Source organism: Triturus cristatus, chromosome 1_1 (genome assembly GCF_964204655.1).
Source record: "Triturus cristatus chromosome 1_1, aTriCri1.1, whole genome shotgun sequence".
NCBI classification, from domain to species: Eukaryota; Metazoa; Chordata; class Amphibia; order Caudata; family Salamandridae; genus Triturus; species Triturus cristatus.
The window spans coordinates 115435054-115455289 of record NC_140579.1 but is presented as its reverse complement, the minus strand read 5'-3'; the positions used below and the strand labels follow the sequence as shown (position 1 = coordinate 115455289).

Sequence of the window (20236 nt, the reverse complement as noted above, 5' to 3'; positions counted from 1 at the left end):
ATGGATGACAGCACGTGCGGCGTTGCCCACAGACCTGGACTTGACCCTACTGACTGCCAGGTAAGGCCTGGGTCAGTGGATTCATCACTGGCCTGGTAGCAGTGAGGTGAGCATTATCCTGAGACACTGGGGGACACTCCCATCCCAATAAAAGTCTAATTAAAGTTTATGGATAAGCACTTGTTTCATCACAGCTTCTGCAGTATCTAAGCCAAATTCACCCAGGAATGTGAGGCCACCTCTGGCTCAGTGACAGAGAGTGACAAGAGCTGACAACTACTCGATAACCAGTCCAGGAAACGTGAGAAACACCCACTTTACTGTCCACGGACAGGTATAAAGGCTGTGGTGTGCATGGGATGGACACAACCTCTCTCTAAGGTACCCAGACGCACTGTGTGACCTGAGACATCTCCAAGCAAAACTTAGCATGGCACCAGCATGGAAGGGACCCCGCTGTGCCCTCAGGCTCCTGGCACTATTCCTGGCCCTGTACATCCAGACAGCAGGTAAGAGACCTGAGAGATGGAGGAGGTTAAGGGACGCAGAAATCAGCTGTCAGAAGAGTAAAGCCCTTAAGAATAGTGAATGAACTGAGAAGAACAGCCTCAGACTGACTGTCTTATGGTGAGAGCCCGATGGTGTCAGATATACTGACTGTGTAGCAGCGAGAGTGTTGTGAAGTCTGATATACTAGGGGCCTCATTTATGAGGCACTAGCTGTACTTTTGCGTCACAGTATGTCACTTTCAGGATGCACTGATGGCACAATGTGTCACAGCATATTTTCAAGGCCACAAAAAGCCACTTTACGTGGCTTTTCATGGCCTTGTAAATAGCTGCCCCTTTCACGCAGAATACTGCGTGAAAGGGGCATTCCATGGGCGTTGCTGTGGGTGTACCCATGCAGCACCCATGGAATCTGAAGCATTCCCAGATTTATGAGGAATTGTAAACCTGAGAATGCATCAGATTCTCCCACCACCACTGGGGTGGCGTTCGGGAGGTGCAACATGGAGAAATATCCTTCTTTCTCCTCGTTTTTCCTCTTTCTATGTGTGCTACATTCTGCCAGTGACAGTGTGACTGTGAGAGTTCCCTGGAGTTTGATATACAAGGTATTTGACAGAGATAGATATAGTGTGCAAAAGTGAGAGCTCTCTTGAGATGGGCATACAAGTTGTGTGACAGTGAGTTACTGCAATGTCACACATACTCAGTGTGTGACAGTGAGAGCTCTCCAGAGTTTGGATATACTGACTGAGTGGCAGTGAGAGCCCTGCAGTGTTAGATATACTCAGTGTGCACCAGTGAGAGCTCTATAGAATCGGATATACTGACTGTGAGACTGTTAGAATATCGCAGTGTTAGATATACTCTGCGTGCAATGGTAAGAGCTCTCCAGAGTCTGAGATACACACTGTGTGACACTGAAAGCACTGCAGAGATAGATATACTCAGTGTGTGACAGTCAACGCTCTCTGGAGGTTAATATACAGTGTGACAGGGAGAGTGAACTAGTGATAAATATACTCAGTGTGTGACAGTCAATGCTCCCTGGAGGTTAATATACAAACAGTGTGACAGGGAGAGTGATCCTGTGTTAGATATACTCGGTGTGTGACAGTCAAAGTTCTGTGGGGCTTAGTATACAAACAGTGTGACAGGGAGAGTGATCCTGTATTAGATATACTCAGTGTGTGACAGTCAAAGCTCTCTGGAGGTTGATATACAAACAGTGTGACAGGAAGAGTGATCCTGTGTTAGATATACTCAGTGTGTGACAGTCAAAGCCCTCTGGAGGTTAATATACACACATTGTGACATGGAGAGTGATCTAGTGCTAGATATACTCAGTGTGTGACAGTCAAAGCCCTCTGGAGGTTAATATACAAACAGTGTGACAGGGAGAGTGATCTTGTGTTAGATATACTCAGTGTGTGACAGTCAAAGCTCTCTGGAGGTTGATATACAAACAGTGTGACAGGGAGAGTGATCCTGTGTTAGATATACTCAGTGTGTGACAGTCAAAGCCCTCTGGAGGTTGATATACAAACAGTGTGACAGGGAGAGTGATCCTGTGTTAGATATACTCAGTGTGTGACAGTCAAAGCCCTCTGGAGGTAAATATACACACATTGTGACATGGAGAGTGATCTAGTGCTAGATATACTCAGTGAGTGAAAGTCAAAGCTCTCTGGAGGTTAATATACAAACAGTGTGACAGGGAGAGTGATCCTGTGTTGGATATAGTGCATGTACTCCAGTGTTAGGTATACTCAGTGTGTGACAGTGAGAGCACTCTGGAGTTTGATAGACAAACAGTGTGACAGTGAGAGTGATCCAGCGTTAGATATATTGACCGAGTAGCCGTGAAAGTGCCCCAGTGCTGGGGGTGCAGTCAGTGAGAGGACTTCCTGTTGGTGCTGGGATTGTGGTTGTGGACAGGGTTTAGGGTTACAGGTTGGAGAGACTGGGAGACGAGGAAGTGTAGCATTGAGGGGAGGGCTTGGAATTTCATCTCAGTGAAAGTCCATAGTTTAGAGGTCTTTTGTGGGGTTAGTGTCATGCTCGAGGATAGGGTAGGGTAGTGAAAGTTAGCGCTAGATTTGTGATTGTTAACGGATCACGGCTAGAGGAATGGTTGTGGTTGAAGTAAGAGTCAGGTTGGAGACAGTGCTATGGTTGGGATCAGGAGCACAGTCCGACTGAGGGTTTAGGCAGACCTTGGGTTTGGTGGGGGTTAGAAGTGGTGTCCAGCTGAGATGTTCACTCACATGAACGGTGATTGGTTTTGGTCGGTAGTAGACATGGACCTATTGGTTTTGTGATAGTGAGTGTAAAACTCGTAAATGCAGCCGAGAAAGAGTGGTCATGACTGGAGTCGCAGGAACATTTGGATGAAGGGTTCGGGTAAATGTTGGGTTTACGGTTGGCTTTCAGTGGTCTTGTGCCTCTTGTTCGCAATGGAGCTAAGAGTACCATCGGCATTAGGTGTTAGGGTTTGGTGGCGGTCGTTATTGTTTCACTACGGATGAAGACTGTAGGGTAGGGGTGAGAATTACAGGAGCTGTTCATGCATTTTTAGGGTGCAGTCTGGATTATGGGTTAGCATTGGGTCCTGTGACGCACAACAGTATGTATGTGAAACAGAGAAAATGTGAGACTCACCGTGAGAATTTTACTAATAAACTCTCTCTTCCTCTGTTACAGATTGCCAGCTTATTTTCTTTAACAGCAGTACAGGTATAGTAGCAGCCTACAGCCATGCCCTATGTCTCCCTATTGCTGTTTGTGTGTCTATGTATGAATATGTATGTGTGTGTACGTGTATATATGTATATGTCTATATCGCTATACATCTGAGCATGTGTATAGTATGTATAAATGGGTTTCTGTTAAAATAAATCCTAGAAATTCACTGAAAAATCAAAGGTTAAAATAACGTTTAACAGACACATGCATCAAGCTAGGATTTTGCGAATCCTTAATTGCAAATATTAAGGATTTGCAATTAAGGACTCGCAAAGTCCTATGCATGTGGGAATCGCTATATTAATAGCAATTCCTACACATTCCTTATTTGCGACTTGCAAATTGCGAGTCGCAAATAGGGAATAGCTTACCATTCATCCCTATGGGCCTACAGGCCCATAGGAATAAATAGGAAATTGCAAGCACAATTTGCGAGTACCAATAGGTACTCGCATATTGCGCATGCAATTTCAGGGTGCAAGGGTGTCAAAAGGACACACTGTTGCACCCCTGGAATTGACCTCTGCACATATGTTGCGCACATACATGCCCTAAGGGCATGTGTGTGCGCAACATAAATCTTTGAGGAATGCACAAAAGTGCATTTTTCAAAGGTTTTGCTAATTACCATGAAGTTCAACTTCATGGTAATTTGCGCCCCCTATTAGGGAAATCGCAAAATGCATTACTTTAATGCATTGCATTTAAGGAATCTCAATTTGCGATTCCTTAAATGCAATCGCAATTTAGGTAATCGCAATTTAGAGATTACTTAAAATGCGATTTTTTTCATTTGGGATGATGCATCCCAAATGCAAATATACCGGTCGCAAAGGGGCAGATTCTGAGAATCTGCCCGTTTGCGACCGGTTTTTATTTTGATGCATGTGCCTGATAGTGAGGAATTATAATTATAACTTACTTTACAAAAAAAAAAATTAGAAATTCAATGAGAAAAGCAAAGGTTAAAGGGACGTTTTAGTTAGGTGAAAATGCCGGTTTAAACATACCATTTTAAACTAAAAACCGATTGAAATTCACCAGTTATAGTTATCTCAAGTAAATACTCATGCTGTAAAGTAACGATAACTCGTGCTCCTGCCAAGCACAGTGTTGTCATCAATAATTATATTTCAGATTTTGCAGCGATGCTATCAATGATGTCATAGAACATCTCATGAGTAAATTAGCAGTGCATGGACAGGGCGCGAATTATAGTTACTTTCCTGCATGAGTTCCCATGTCCTAAAATGGCAGCTGCAACTGATCTCTTCATGTTGCGGCCTACCAATCAGAGCACAAGCTCCTGCCGGACTCACAGGAGCCTCTCGCTCACTGGTCGCTGGCAAAACAAACCCCTCAACCAATCAGATGGCTCCATTTTTCAATTTACGAGACCACTGGACTCTCACGAGATTCTAGCGAACCCAACCATCCAAATATACAAATTATTTTAACCGTAATTTCTCAAAAATAAATAAACAAATTCACACAAAATCACAAAAAGCTTGCTTTCTGCACCAATGTCTAGCTTCCTATTAAATTTAGTGTAATTCAGTTCAGACATTTTTGCGCTCTCGCATTCCAAAAAGTCTCTGGAAAATGCATGGGGATTTGGGATTTTGGGATCCCTCCTTTTTATAGGCCACCGCTTAATGGATCACCCTGAAACTGCCCATGAAGATACTAAGTAAAAAAACAAGCACTTTTTTTGGGAAAGTTTTTTGAAGATTTGGCAAACGGCGCCAAAGCTATTAACAATTAATTAAAAGCATTTCCTATATTAACACAATCCTAACTATAACTACCCAGTGTATTATGAGGTATAAATGTCACTCTTCCAAGTGTAACACACTATTTATTGCCATTGTTGAGTGTCATGACAAAGCCTTGTATGGGATCAGATGCCCCTCCTCTTCCTGGCCTCTCTCCACTCTGCTCACACATGGTTTCCACTTCATGTTTACTTGTGCATTAAAAAATGATTAAGGATGCAGATGGCTAAAGTTCTGCAGTAAGTGAAAATCACATTGAGAGGTCTTGTGACTGTTAGAAGAGTGATTTCCTTGTGAGGTAATTGTTACATACAACATATGAGGCAATAAACAGTGTTTTCTCATGTTGTTTTTGCTCTACTAGAAGGTGAACTTTGCTCTGTGGTAAAACATGTGTGCATGTATTAGCACAGTTTCTCTAAATAATGTGTTATTGGGACACATTTATTTTCACTGACATGACATAGATGTATATATGACATGTTCGATTGCTTTATTGAAAAAAAAAGATTGTGTCAAATCTGGGAAATATTTTCCATATTTCATGGATATGCCATAATTCCTGTGAAATATTAATCATAATTTCTTGTCATTACTAATTAATCTCTAAGCAGCAGAATCCATAAAAATAAAACCAGCCTCAAACCACTCCCCTAAACGTCACTATTCACCTTTTTTAATCAACATTCTCTTATGAAAAGGAATCAAACCCTGAACAGTCTAACTGCAATCAGGGCCCATTGTTAGCTGCATCTCTCAGGGACCAGTTTCAACAATCTTTGGTTTTGAGATGGAATGTGCTTCTAACAAACTAAAGCATGGCCTTACATTAGCTAACTATTTTAATACATATCAACAAATAGTATAATACTGTATTTAATTTACTCTTTAAATAAAGAGTTGTCTGTTTAAAAAAATAAATTCGGGATAAGTGCACTGAGTCAAGATGTAATAATAAAAGTACTTAATATGTAAAGTGTGAGCTGGGTCTACCTTGCCAGCTCAGAGGTCAGCATTGTGCTGTCTGATAGCTCCAGATCACCCAAGGACAATAAAAGAGTGTATTACATGGCACCATTATGGATTTGTGTAAAAATAACTCTTGCATCACCGGTCACGTGCTCTTGAGGGCCTGCTGTCTTTTTTGTGTCACTTTGTGGTGCCACAGAGTGTCATCTGCTTTCATATTCTCAGGCATGGGCTGTTGATCCAGTAATGGCCATCGTCTGACCCCAGAAATCTTTCAATCAAGAACAGGCTGATGAGTACAGGCCCCAGCTAGGCCCGCAGGACACAAGGGTTCGCTCTCCTGCAATGAAATCTATAAGGAAGTTGGCACGGAAACCGTAAAGTACAAAGACAAGGTTTATTAACCCTTAAGGGTGGTCCTACAATCCATACAATACCCTTCAGTATTGCATAGAGTAGCACCCAGAACTTGCATACACGGTCCCCTTTTATACACAACAGAGGGGCTCATAAGTGGGAGGGCACGACATGAGACGAGGAATGTTACCTTTTATGGACATTTGCAATACAAGATCGATATGTGGGCGGAGCTGACATACTCCTTAAGCCCGCGAAAACATGGTCAAGCAAGGACTAACTGATAACAGATGTGGTCAAGTCTGGGCATGCGCCAGACGGACAAAGGAACTATTTATAGACTGTTACTAGGCAGATTACAAGAGCAACTAACACAAAGATAAGACTCTCCTCGTGTTGAGCACGTGGAGACATGACAGTACAAAATGGAGTCCAGACTTCAGTCAACATAACAAAAGGAACATGTGTAAGGGAGGAGAATTCATGTCTTTAGTAAATGCTTAATCACATCGAAGTTGCAATTTACAACAGACGACCCTTTCAGCATTTACTGAAGACATCCGGCTTGTTAGAATAATCATCATATATATCAATTATCATCATCTCTTCTACTTCCTTAGCTAAACGTTTCTGATAAGTGACATTGGCAATAGCTTTCTTATCGGGGATACACAATGATACACATACGGAACAGAGCAAAGGACCACATTGAATACAGATACAGCAAGAAAACAGAACTGTTATAATTATGCAGAGACCAGTCAAAACCTTCCAACCCCAAGCAGTGATCAATGCCCAAAACCATCCAGAAAAGGACCAAGTGCCATTTTCTGTATGGATTTCAGCTGCAATTTTATGCAACCTGTTAATTGCATTGTAGACTGAAGGTGTGTGGTCAGGAATAAACACACAGCAACTACTTCCGATAATTTTACAAGCTCCACCTCGATCAGCTAACATAACATCTAACACCATACGATTCTGCAATGCAACAATTCTGGTAATCTGTAATTCTTCCGTAAGATTCCCAAGAGCAGCAGCGGTTTGGTTTGTCACAGCCTCTACCACTCGTGTTAATCTTCGAATTTTCCTACTATTTAGGGCAGCTCCAACGAAGAAAAACAATCCTAGATTGAAGTCGATATACTGCTGTAAACTGGTGTCAGTTTGATCCACATCATCAATTGATAAAGTACGTTTATACCTATTTACAGTCACATTATTCAACAACTTTAAATCCTTATGATAGGATGCAGGTGCCAGAAATACAGGAGGTAACAAAAATTATACATAACATACTCCAGACCAACCGGCTGGCAAACGATAATAACCCTTAGTTCCACACACGAAGTACGTATTATGGGATGCTAAAAAAGTACTGTTATTCAATCCATCGATGTTTAATATGGTAATACAATCGCTAACACCGACGGGAATATAACCCACACTTTGGACACACAGGTCCGCTTGAGCTTGTGCCACTTGAATCACAAATTTATCTCTTCCCACAGTGTCTCTGGTGTTCGTAAAAACATATGGAATCGATTCATTGTCTGGTCGATACTCTTCCCATTCCCAAATTGTCCCATTCGCTTGCGGATATCCATCTTTATCCTGATGACATTCTTTATTGAGTCTGAAGAGTAATCGTCCCACTGTGGGTTTCCGAGTGGCAAAAAGCAAAGTGTACCATGCTCTACAAGAGCCATTATGAGAGAAAGGAAGAGGTATAAATGGCGTTCCTCCCTTATTCTGATGAGCTGGCATCATACCACATATCCAACAGTTCGTAGCATTGGTGGCAACATGGGTATGATGTAACATCTGAATGAAAGTATTATTCAAGTAAGACTGACGATGCTTCAATTCTTGGTATGGGAGGGTATAGAAATAGTGCTCCGCAGGCACTGGAGTGGTCAACACAAGCAACTCTCTGGCAGGAGTCACGTTCTCCACAAACCATGTGGTTATCCCAACAATAGTTACTGTGAGCATAAAACCTGTTGCGCAGAGGATCTTCTTCTTCTCCATGTCAAAAAATAAAAAATCAATATCTTCCTGAAACTAAAGGTTTGTCAGAACTCTTCCCCTTGGGCAGCGGTCGATTTCTTCACCAACGGGCCAAGACGGGTGTCACTACACTAATGCAGGGCTGATCCCCCCCCCTTGCCTCACTGGCTCTCTGTTTCACTAACCCAAAGGCCGTTCTGACAACATGTCCCGATACTGAAGGATTCACTTTCTTGGCCTTAGATGATATCGCCTTCCTCCAGGAGTCGCGTGGTCCGGAAAGAGCTCCTCAGCGTCGTTCGATTCCACAGCACGGCCTTTCTCTGTGGTCAGAATCTCTCGTTGATCGGTCAGTACAGCGGGCTCCACCAATCCGGGCGGTACTTTGCGGCAGTGCAGGGAATGAATCCAATTCTTTCTGTTGGAAACTCGCACAGCCGTCCTTGTTGCCAGCAAGACTTGCTCAGGGCCCACCCATCTCGGCTCCAGGCTGTTCGTCCTATCGAAGATTTTCAGCATGACATAGTCTCCAGGCCGGAGACTATGTCCTTCGCCGGTGGACCGATCAGGGAGCGCCTCCCGGACCTGTTGATGAATGGAAACCAAGTTATCCGTTAACTGTGCCAAATAATCATTCATCATTACGCAAGGTACATCATACACAGTCTTAGGTTTTGGCGGACCCCAAACATTCATTGGACGTCCAAAGACAATCTCATATGGTGTAAGACCGATTCGAGAGTGCGGTACCGACCTAATTGACAACAATGCCAGCGGTAAAGCGTCTGGCCAAGTCAAAGACGTTGAAGCTTGAATTTTAGCGATCTTGAGCTTCAGTGTACCATTATACTTCTCGACTAGTCCTGCAGATTGAGGGTGGAATACTGCATGGAACTTCTGGGTGATGCCTAGACCCTTCAGAACATACTTTATAACGTCCGCTATAAAGTGGGGCCCGTTATCACTCCACAGAAGTCTACAAACGCCATATCGAGGGAAGAACTCCTTCAACAGCATCTTAGCGGTAGTCATTGCAGTATTGTCCTTCGTGGGGTATGCCTCAACCCATTTGCTAAAGGCACACACCACTACTAGAACATACTTCAAATTATTACAACGCTCCAGCTGGATGTAATCCATCTGTAACACCTCAAAGGGTGCAGTAGGCGTTACGAATCCTCCTGCTGGGGTCCGAGTCCCCTTTCCTGGGTTGTACCGCAAGCAGATCATACAGGTCTGCACCACTCTCTTTGCCGTGCTTGCAATCTCTGGATGCTCCCAAACTTGGGTAAGCAATTTTACAATTGCGGAAGCTCCAACATGTGCTAGCCCATGTGCCATCTGAACCATAGGTTGTACAAAAGCTGTGGGTAATTTCCATCGATCCATCTGCTTATTTCTCCAGCAACCCTCATCATCCAATTCTCCCTCACTGGACCATTGCTCCCGTTCTTTATCAGAAGCGGTCCTCTGTATTTCTCGCACTTCTTCCTTCGCATCATGCCATCTTTCTACTTGCGACTTTACTACATACATGGCAGTAGCACCGGGCTGCATCGCAGTCTCCCGCGCCACTCGGTCTGCTAACGCATTCCCTTCTCCAACTTTATCGACTACTTTCCTATGGGCGCTACATTTAATGATAGCAATTTTCTTCGGATATGTCAATGCAGTTAAAAGATTATGAACTAACTCCCCATGCATTATTTGTACTCCATGCGACGTTAAGAACCCTCTTTCCTTCCAGAGCAGGCCGAAATCGTGCGCTACTCCGAAGGCATAGCGGCTATCTGTATAAACATTCACACACAATCCTGTACTGAGCTCACATGCTCGTGTTAATGCTATCAGTTCCGCTGCTTGAGCTGATTTCTGTGGTATGCGTGCTGTCTCCACTATTGTTTGCAATGTGGTAATCGCATACGCTGCTGAAGTCGTACCATCTGGTAGCTTCAGGCATGACCCATCCACCCACAGTTCTCCATCTACATCTGAAAAGGGCGTATCCTGGAGATCAATACGACCCTTTGTTTGTTCCTCGGTCATGAGGATACAATCATGTGCTTCTCGTGCCTCAGACCGAGTCTCGGGGTATGGCAACAATGTAGCAGGATTTAACGTCACGCACCTCTTCAACGTGATATGAGGAGCCAAAAGCGTCAGCTCATATCCCGTTAAACGGGCACTGGTCAAATGCTGCGTCTTTGTCTGATTAAGCAGGGCATCAACAGCATGGGGGACTAATACCAACAGCTTATGAGATAACACAATTCCCTCGCTCTGGCGTATTGACACAGCTGTCGCCGCAACCGAGCGAAAACAACCAGGCAATGCTCGGGCAACAGGATCAAGTACAGCCGAAAAATATGCACAAGGGCGCTGCTTATCGCCGTGCATCTGCACTAAAACTGATAATGCACATCCATCTTTCTCATGCACATACAACGAAAAAGGCTTGGTATAATCAGGTGTCCCTAATACTGGTGCTGAACAGAGGGCCTGTCGCAGTTTCTGAAAGGCAGTGTCACACTCATTCGTCCACGGGAGCGGGATAGGTGTATCTTTTGTCAAAAGGGCTAACAATGGCTTGGCTATATACGAAAACCCTAATATCCACTGCCTACAAAACGAAACAAGACCCAAAAATGCGCGCACGTCCTTCTGCGTGGACGGCGTCGGTGTATCTAGAATCACTTGAACACGGTCTGGTGTGAGTGCACGTCCCTCCTTAGACAAAAGGTGACCTAGATAAGTCACCTTTGGTCTACAAAATTGCAACTTTTTCCGAGAGACCTTGTGATTGTGGGATGCCAAAAAGGAAAGCAAAGACAACGTACTCGTTTCACACAACTCCGGGGTGTCAGCCGCCAGCAAGATGTCATCGACATATTGAATGAGGGCGACACCCTCGGGCAGAACAAAGGAGTCCAATTGTCTTTTCAAGGCTTGACTGTAGATGCTAGGGCTTTCCGTATAGCCCTGGGGAATTCTACAAAATCGGTAAGACCTATTATTGAGAGTGAAACCAAAAAGGTATCGACTATCGGGATGAATGGGAATTGAAAAGAAGGCATTTTTCAAATCAATAACAGAAAACGTGGTCGCCGTAGGTGGGACCAAAGTAAGCAACGTCGTGATATCCGAAACCACTGGGTACTGGGGTATCACGATCTTGTTTACTTCTCTCAAATCAATGATAAACCGGTAGACTTTAGCATCCGTATCCTTTTTCAGAATGGGTAGAATCGGGCTATTACAAACATTATAGGGAACTTCTTCCACCACTCCCACCTTAATCAAATCCTGCACAATCTGTATAAGAGCCTCTTCCCCCTCCTGCGAAATACGATACTGTGGAAGGCGTGGTAACACCGCCCCCTCCTGGACACTAATGTGAACAGGCGGAATCACCATCTGTCCCACATCAGTATCCGAAGTGGCCCACAGAGCACGGGGGAGGGCAGCTAACACAGCATCTTCTGTAGCCACACACATCCGTTCAGACAGGGGGTAATTGTCATTCAATATCACCCGCACTCCAGCAGGGGAACACCGGATCGTAGCTCTGAAGTGCTTCAGCATATCAAGGCCCATAATATTATCCGGCGTGCTCAGAGCTAACAAAAACGGACAGGGTGCAGAAAAGGAATTAACCCGAAATGCAAGGGGCTGCGAAAGAGGGCTTTGGGAGAGTGTTCCATCAAACCCTACCGATGTAACCATTAAGCCAGATGGGGGAGCCCTCGGAACCAATTGTTTAGACAGCGCACTACGAGTCGCTCCTGTGTCCACTAAAAACTGATCAGTGGAGCCCAAAACCTCAGCTGATACGTAAGGACCCCTCTGATCAACTGGCACCTCAACTGATTCTAACCCCCATCCAACGCATTCCTATGCATGCTGAGAATCATGATACCCAGACCGGTCAATTCCCGACACTTGATACTGATTTTGTCGATCAAAAACATTAGACCTATCTCGTTGCTGACCAGCAAGGTCAAAACGAGCGTGATCAGTAGAATTCCCTCTAAAATTCGAGAAACCCCCTCTACCTCTGGGGCCACTCTGAGTGTGTCCCTGACCGTGCCCCTGCCGTGAAGCATGCAACGCTGGGCATTCTCTGGCCCAGTGCCCCGATTGCTTACAATACGCACATTGATTCCTATTCAGATCAGATCGGCCCGAGGGAGGACCATAAAATCCTCCCCTACCTCTATTTACACCCCGTCGGGGCGGACCATATACTTGTGCTAACATCACCTTCGTTTTTAAATCCTTCGATTTCTTTTCCTCCTGCCCCTTCGCTTCTAGCTCCTGGCGCTCATAGTACTGAGCTATAGTCAGAAGGGCTGTCGGGTCGTAGTGGACCAAGAACTTTCACTCGCTTTGAGGCGAGCTGCAATTGCCGGTAATAAATTCGCCACATATTTGTCAGCAAAAAGGTGCCGACCCGTATCATCCGTAAGAGACTGACCACTAAAATCATGGAACGTCTCCTCAAAGCGCGTAAAGAAATCTGCAACTGATTCATCGGCTTTCTGCTTACACGAGGCTAGCATATTCCAGTCAATCTTTTTAGGGGGAATGATGGTCTTCAACTTAGTCAAAATAGCAGCGGGGAGATCTAAAATAATCTGAGGTGGTTTCTGCGCGGGCTTTCTCTCCCTATCCTCATCCTCAAGTTCAGACCATCGAGCCTTAAAAGTGGCAACATCATCTACCTTCTGCACGGATCGCCACATATTTGGTGGTAGAATAAGCCCAAAGAACAAATCTATATCCGCTAAGGTCATAATACAAGAATTCAAGGCCCCCTCGACTTCTTCGTAAAAGGCCGCTGGATTCTTGCGGGGATCAGGCAACGCATTCTTTAATGCCATGACGTCAGCCCTGTGCCAGGGAGTATAAACCCAATTATACACAAAATATCCCTTAGCATCGGCGGAGGTAATATCCGAGCTAGTCCCCGCTCCTTTAGGAGGAACATACAAAGGCGCCGCCTCGCGCATTGGTTTAGCATGCACTGGATCGCTCTTATCTGATTGAGAGATGGATGAATGGCCGCCTCCAGTACGCGAATCCGACCGCCTTTCCTCCTCAAGATGTTGGCGCGCTTTCTCTTTAAGGTCTGCTGCCGCATCCCGCAACGCAAACAGTCGCCGAACTGCTTCAGGCGCCTTAGAGGGAGAGAAAACACCATTACGCAATGCTTTAGCATCCAATACCACATCGTCAGGTTCAAAAACGCTGGAATATTTCCGAAAGGCACCAATCACTTCATCAGAAAAGTGTCCCAAAAAATACAATCTTTCTCTATCCTGCCACGACTCCCAAGAAGCCAACAGTTCATCAAGGGATAACTTGCCCTTACATGCACGATAAGAAACCTGCCGAAGCTCACCCATTCGCTCAGCCGATAACATGGACCGCGTGTCTACCTTACTCGAACCCGATCCAGAATCTTGTGGCCTCGGGGCAGACGCGCCGACATAAGGAGGCGGAGAACGATCTAATAAATAAAAATCATCGTCATGATTATTAAGGACAGGATAGAGTGGCTGACGAACAGCATATTGACCCGAGACTTGTAACCTATGTTCTTTCTCTTGTTTCTCCGTCTGTTCTCTTTCCTCCCGACGCTTTGCTTCCTGCGCTCTCACATGATCATTCTTTCGTTGCTCTTTATCAAACAGCGCTTTCTCGCGTTTCTCTCGCTCACGCACTTCCTTCACCCATAGTCGCACACATTCAAACATGTCTTGCCGCGCACGCCGTTTACACATACACTGTTCCACATACTCAATCTTACGTATATCAAATGACCCATACAACGGCCACCGTAACTCAGGATCCTTCTTGGTATATTTCCTCCATACTGTGCTGTACATTATGGAGGAAAGACCATGCTTCACATACATATCCCTATTAGGAGTCCCCTCTGGGGGAGCTGGAGCAGATTCCTCGAGGTTTAACCGGTTTCCAAAACAGCAGCACCACTTACGGAGTGCGCTAAAAGCAGGCATGCTCAAAAATAATGCAGAATATGCAGTATTATCAAAAAAATGGCACTTAAACGTTGTGCTGGTCAAAGTTACACAGTTCCGGAGAAATATCTCCACATTACCTGCCTATATGTGTTGCAACGCATATATTCTCACAATAAACAATACAAGATATGACCGGTCATCGCAAATCAAACTCAAATAGCCAACCCAGGCTTCAAAAACTCGGAGCAAGTACCGTACAACGGTTCTTACCAATCAAGAGTCCAGATTCCAACTGCCAAGCTCCGAAATTCGCCCAAACGGCTGTCACGGCAGAACCGACAGAAGAGGTCTCAGTCGAGGACCGGCGCCACCCAGATGGTCAGCTCGGACGGGAAGGAAGAAAAACCTCGGGATGCCAGGACTAAAGTGCCTCTGGCAGTGATCACATCCCCGGCCAAATTCCTCACCTTCGTCGCGACCAATCCTTCGAGCATCCGAGTCGCCGATGAGCCCCACGTGACGGGCGCCAATTGATGAGTACAGGCCCCAGCTAGGCCCGCAGGACACAAGGGTTCGCTCTCCTGCAATGGAATCTATAAGGAAGTTGGCACGGAAACCGTAAAGTACAAAGACAAGGTTTATTAACCCTTAAGGGTGGTCCTACAATCCATACAATACCCTTCAGTATTGCATAGAGTAGCACCCAGAACTTGCATACACGGTCCCCTTTTATACACAACAGAGGGGCTCATAAGTGGGAGGGCACGACATGAGACGAGGAATGTTACCTTTTACGGACATTTGCAATACAAGATCGATATGTGGGCGGAGCTGACATACTCCTTAAGCCCGCGAAAACATGGTCAAGCAAGGACTAACTGATAACAGATGTGGTCAAGTCTGGGCATGCGCCAGACGGACAAAGGAACTATTTATAGACTGTTACTAGGCAGATTACAAGAGCAACTAACACAAAGATAAGACTCTCCTCGTGTTGAGCACGTGGAGACATGACAGTACAAAATGGAGTCCAGACTTCAGTCAACATAACAAAAGGAACATGTGTAAGGGAGGAGAATTCATGTCTTTAGTAAATGCTTAATCACATCGAAGTTGCAATTTACAACAAGGCGATTGGTCTTTTCTTTATTCAGCCCCTAAATGGTGGAACTGGAGCCCCACCATCTGTCTTTTTCAATCACATTCTTCGTTCATTGCAGCTTTAACAACTGGGCTCTTCTCATTGGCTGGTTTGTTTCTGCTGAACTGTGGTATTGGGTCATTTCTGACAAGCACCAAGATACCTCATATGGAGTCAATATGTCATTTTTAAATATACATTCATTCATATTAGAGCCAAGACCTATTGGCTTTGCCAATGCTTGTTCTTTAACAGTTCTGCTTGCCCAATTAATATTAATACTATCCCTGTGTGCCCATGAGCAGCATTAATTTTAATACAATCCATGTGTCCATGAGCAGCATTAATATTAATACTATCCATGTGTGTCCAGGAGCAGCAGCATCATTCAAATTAATACTATCCGTGTGTGTCCATCAGCAGCAGCATCATTAATATTAATACTATCCATGTGTGTCCATGAGAAGCATTAATATTAATACTATCCATGTGTGTCCGTGAGCAGAATTAATATTAAAACTATCCATGTGTGTCTGTGAGCAGCATTAATATTAATACCATCCACGTGTGCCTGTGAGCAGCATTAATATTAATACTATCCCTTTGTGTCAATGAGCAGCATTAATATTAATACTATCCATGTGTGTCTATAAGCAGCGTTAATTTTATGACTACCTAAGTATCCCTAACAGGACTTTCAATATAATTACTACTTACATACCTCTAAAGTCACCATTAAAATTATTACTGCCCACATGTCTCTAAAATCAGCATTAATATTAATACTATCCTTCTGTGTCAATGAGCAGCATTAATATTAATACTATCCATGTGTGTTCATGAGCAGCATTAATATTATCGCTACCTAAGTGTCCCTGCGGGCCACATTAATGTCATTACTATCCACTTATGAGTACCACATGTCTCCAGATAGTTTTACCATCCAAGTGAGTCCATGAGCAGCATTAATAATATTACTATAAATAAGTATTTAAGTGCAGCATTGACTGACTCCTTTTTTACCCTCGTTCTCCTCAGACTCACCGACCACCCGGACGGCATCCAGCACCTTCACCACCCAGAGAAGGCATACAGACAAACTGAGGGACTGGCAAATCGCCCTCATCGTGCTGGCTGTCCTGACCCTGTTAACGGTGCTGAGCATGTGCATCTGGGTGAGTAAAAGTGGCTGGGAGGGGCTAATGATTCCCACTGCCCTGTGTTGTATTACTTACTGCCCTTCGGGTGAGTACCAATGAAGGTGTGAGTTAGTTAATTATCCATCTCTCCCCTTAGTGTCAGCATTGTTAGGTATTCTAACTGTATGGCAGTGACAGAACTGATAGCTCAGATACAGTGACTGTCACAGTGAGACCTCTGCAGTATTAGACACACTGTCACAGTGAGACTGCTGCAGATTTTGACGCACTGTGTTACAGTGGGAGCTCTGTGGGGTTGGATATATTGACTGACAGTGAGAGAACTGCGAGGGTAGATATAATGACTGACCATGAGAGTGCCTCTGAGTTAGATATACTGACTGGCAGCGAGAACGCTGCAAGGGTACATTTACTGACTGACAGTGAGAGAGCTGTGAGTTAGACATATTGACTGACAGTGAGAGCGCTGCAAGTTTAGATTTATTGATGGACAGTGAGAGCACTGCGTGGTTAGATATACTGACTGGCAGCGAGAACGCTGCATGGGGGAGATTTACTGACTGACAGTGAGAGAGCTGTGAGTTAGATATATTGACTGACAGTAAGAGCGCTGCCGGGTTAGACATATTGACTGACAGTGAGAGCGCTGCAAGGTTAGCTTTTATTGACTGACAGTGAGAACACTGCTTGGTTAGATATACTGACTGGCAGCGAGAACGCTGCATGGGGGAGATTTACTGACTGACAGTGAGAGAGCTGTGAGTTAGATATATTGACTGACAGTAAGAGCGCTGCCGGGTTAGACAGATTGACTGACAGTGAGAGCGCTGCAAGGTTAGCTTTTATTGACTGACAGTGAGAACACTGCTTGGTTAGATATACTGACTGGCAGCGAGAACGCTGCATGGGGGAGATTTACTGACTGACAGTGAGAGAGCTGTGAGTTAGATATATTGACTGACAGTAAGAGCGCTGCCGGGTTAGACATATTGACTGACAGTGAGAGCGCTGCAAGGTTAGCTTTTATTGACTGACAGTGAGAACACTGCTTGGTTAGATATACTGACTGACAGTGAGAGCGCTGCGAGGGTTTATATATATATTTACTGACAATGAGAGTGCTGCGAGGTTAGATATATTGACTGACAGTCAGAGTGCTGCGAGGTTAGATATATATTTACTGACAATGAGAGCGCTGCAAGGTTAGATATATTGACTGACACTCAGCGTACTGCGGAATTAGTTAGTTTTGCGCCAACTTGTCATATAGTTCTAACCTGCCTGGGTAGGGTGAGGTTGAGATCAGTCCATTACTGGAGGGGTGGGGGTGGGAAGAGCCATTGGGCTCATATCACCAGAGCTCAGGATCTTCACATCAGATTTAGCCTGTCTAACTGCACTGTCCTGCCCTCCCCCACCAGGAGCAGGGGGCAACTGTGCAACCACAGGAGTAGGTTTCACAGCTCTGGGCTGACTTTAGATATGAGACCAGCCCCCTTTGCCAGCCCGGGCCTGGAAGGCAAGGCTCTTTGCTACAACCACAAAGAAGTACAGTAGATGTACTCATGTTTCGTGACTCTGATCAGCGGCAAGGAGCGGTCTCAAATAGGTTATGTAGCACGATGTGCCTTTTTGGTGTAAGTGTGATAATAAAGGACATTGTCCCCTCCTTGACCAGGAAGCCACCATCCCTTGAAGTTTAGCACTCATCTGACCTGCATCTCAAACTCAGGTAGTACTCACCTAAGTGTATCTTCTGTTGTTGTGTTGGTATAAAAACAAAATCTCGGCGCGATCGCTGTGATGAAGTCAGGGATCCTTGGCCCTGCAGTATGCCCCAGGCTCATTAGGGCTACAGAGTAGGGCATGGTCATGTTGACCTAACAGAGAGATGGTCCATTGCTGTCAACCCACCAGCTCACGCCGGTTTTTAGATATGCCTCCAGCCCCTATGAATAAAGGTGTTGCATCGGGGAACTACAAGGCATTCTTTATTTTCTGATCTGGACACCTCTTTTGTCCAGTAGCTTTTAACTAAGAGCTCTCTCCTGACCCAAGTCCAACAGGTGGTCGAGTACGCCCTGGTGGTACTGCCCTACCAGCGTGGGGAGAGGTCGCTGATGATGGACTTCTCTATGCTCCTGGTCAGTAATTCTGTATCAACTTTGTAGGACTTTGACTTGTCCTCCCAGTTAGGATAAGAGTCACATACATTAGTACAGCTACCGCACTTTGTGGTTGTGGCGTTTCTCAGGAGGGTGTGGGGCACTCTTACCTCCGCCTCTCCCCATCTATGATAAGAGAGACTCTTTGTTAACCCTTTGACATCATTCTTTTCCAGAGCATCTTCTGCAAGTGTCGGTCTCAGAGATGTCAGGACGTTGGTCCCAGATGCTGAACCCTTGAAGATGTGGAGAACAGGAGAACCTCATGGACAACTAATGCCTTGACATTGCCACCCTGTCTGTGCCACTCCTGAAGAGTACACGAGGGATGGCCTTGAACCAAACCCCAGAACTAAGTGTGATATTTGTTAAATGTATTTACCATGTAGTTGCCACAAAACATACTGTGAGCATTGGTAGTGGATATGAGTCACATCCAGTCTCACAGGCCCCACAGCGCATTTTGTTCTAGAACTGGTTATCCAGAAGTTAATGATACAAAATAAGTGAGAAAATAAGCAACCAAAATAACAGCACCACTCTACCAGACCTGGCTACCCAGCACCTTCCCCAGCCAAACCAAGACAGAATATCTGCTGTTCACCAAGAACAAGCAATAACTACTGGAAACTTGGATGAGTGACATGAACCTGGATGGCTTTGAAACCTCAACTCTCATTCAATGCCAAGTCTCTCGGATTCACCCTGGACACTATTTACACTGTCAAGGAACACGATAGATAAGACAACCTGGTAGCTTCACTCACAGTATATTGGCTGATACTGAATCTGTGTTGACTAGAGGTGTTCATGTTATGATTGATAAATTATTGGTGTCAATAAAGAAGCATTAATTTACCCCATGTGCAGTTGTTTTGTCTGTGGCAGACGGGTGGGTCTGTGGTGGGCTCCTATGATCTGTGAACATCACAATTTTATAAGACTACTTTCAGCAATGAATACTCTTGGTTTCCTACATGGCTGACCTACAGGGGACTTTAGTGACCTACAGGGGACTTTAGTAAGTTCCAGGGGACTTTAGTAAGTTCCAGGGGACTTTAGTGAGCTCCAGGGGACTTTAGTGACCTACAAGTGACTTTAGTGAGCTGCAGGGGACTTTAGTGACCTACAGGGGACTTTAGGGAGCTCCAGGGGATGATTTTAGTGACCTACAGGGGACTTTAGTGACCTACAGGGGACTTTAGTGAGCTCCAGGGGACTTTAGTGACCTACATGGGTCTTTAGTGATAGGACTTCACCTACGAATGCCCACCAGACTAGCCTCTGGGGACAGGAGTAAGGCTCTCATACTTGTGGAGGCTTGGGCTGAGGGCTATAGGCCTGGTTTAGAGGTTGGAGTATGGTATTTACTCCGTCAGGGCGACTGAATCAAATACTCCATCACCATGATGAATTA

The 20236-nt window shown here is 44.9% G+C and overlaps 1 protein-coding gene across 1 annotated transcript; it reads left to right on the top strand.

Annotated features, from left to right (window-relative positions):
* The first annotated feature begins 386 nt into the window (after positions 1-386).
* On the top strand, positions 387-19675 carry LOC146869708 (uncharacterized). Its single transcript, XM_085654507.1, has 4 exons — positions 387-509; positions 3214-3246; positions 16533-16669; positions 18996-19675. The coding sequence occupies exons 1-4, from the start codon at positions 431-433 to the stop codon at positions 19050-19052; spliced, it is 306 nt and encodes a 101-aa protein (XP_085510633.1). The 5' UTR covers positions 387-430; the 3' UTR covers positions 19053-19675.
* Positions 19676-20236: the final 561 nt, after the last annotated feature.

What these genes read in the sequence shown, in the direction of transcription:
- LOC146869708 (XM_085654507.1), top strand. Translation starts at nt 431, where the DNA reads ATGGCACCAGCATGGAAGGGACCCCGCTGTGCCCTCAGGCTCCTGGCA. An exon ending in TTTCTTTAACAGCAGTACAG is followed by an intron (nt 3,247 to 16,532) that starts GTATAGTAGCAG and finishes CGTTCTCCTCAG; the next exon opens with ACTCACCGACCACCCGGACG. An exon ending in TGCTGAGCATGTGCATCTGG is followed by an intron (nt 16,670 to 18,995) that starts GTGAGTAAAAGT and finishes ATTCTTTTCCAG; the next exon opens with AGCATCTTCTGCAAGTGTCG.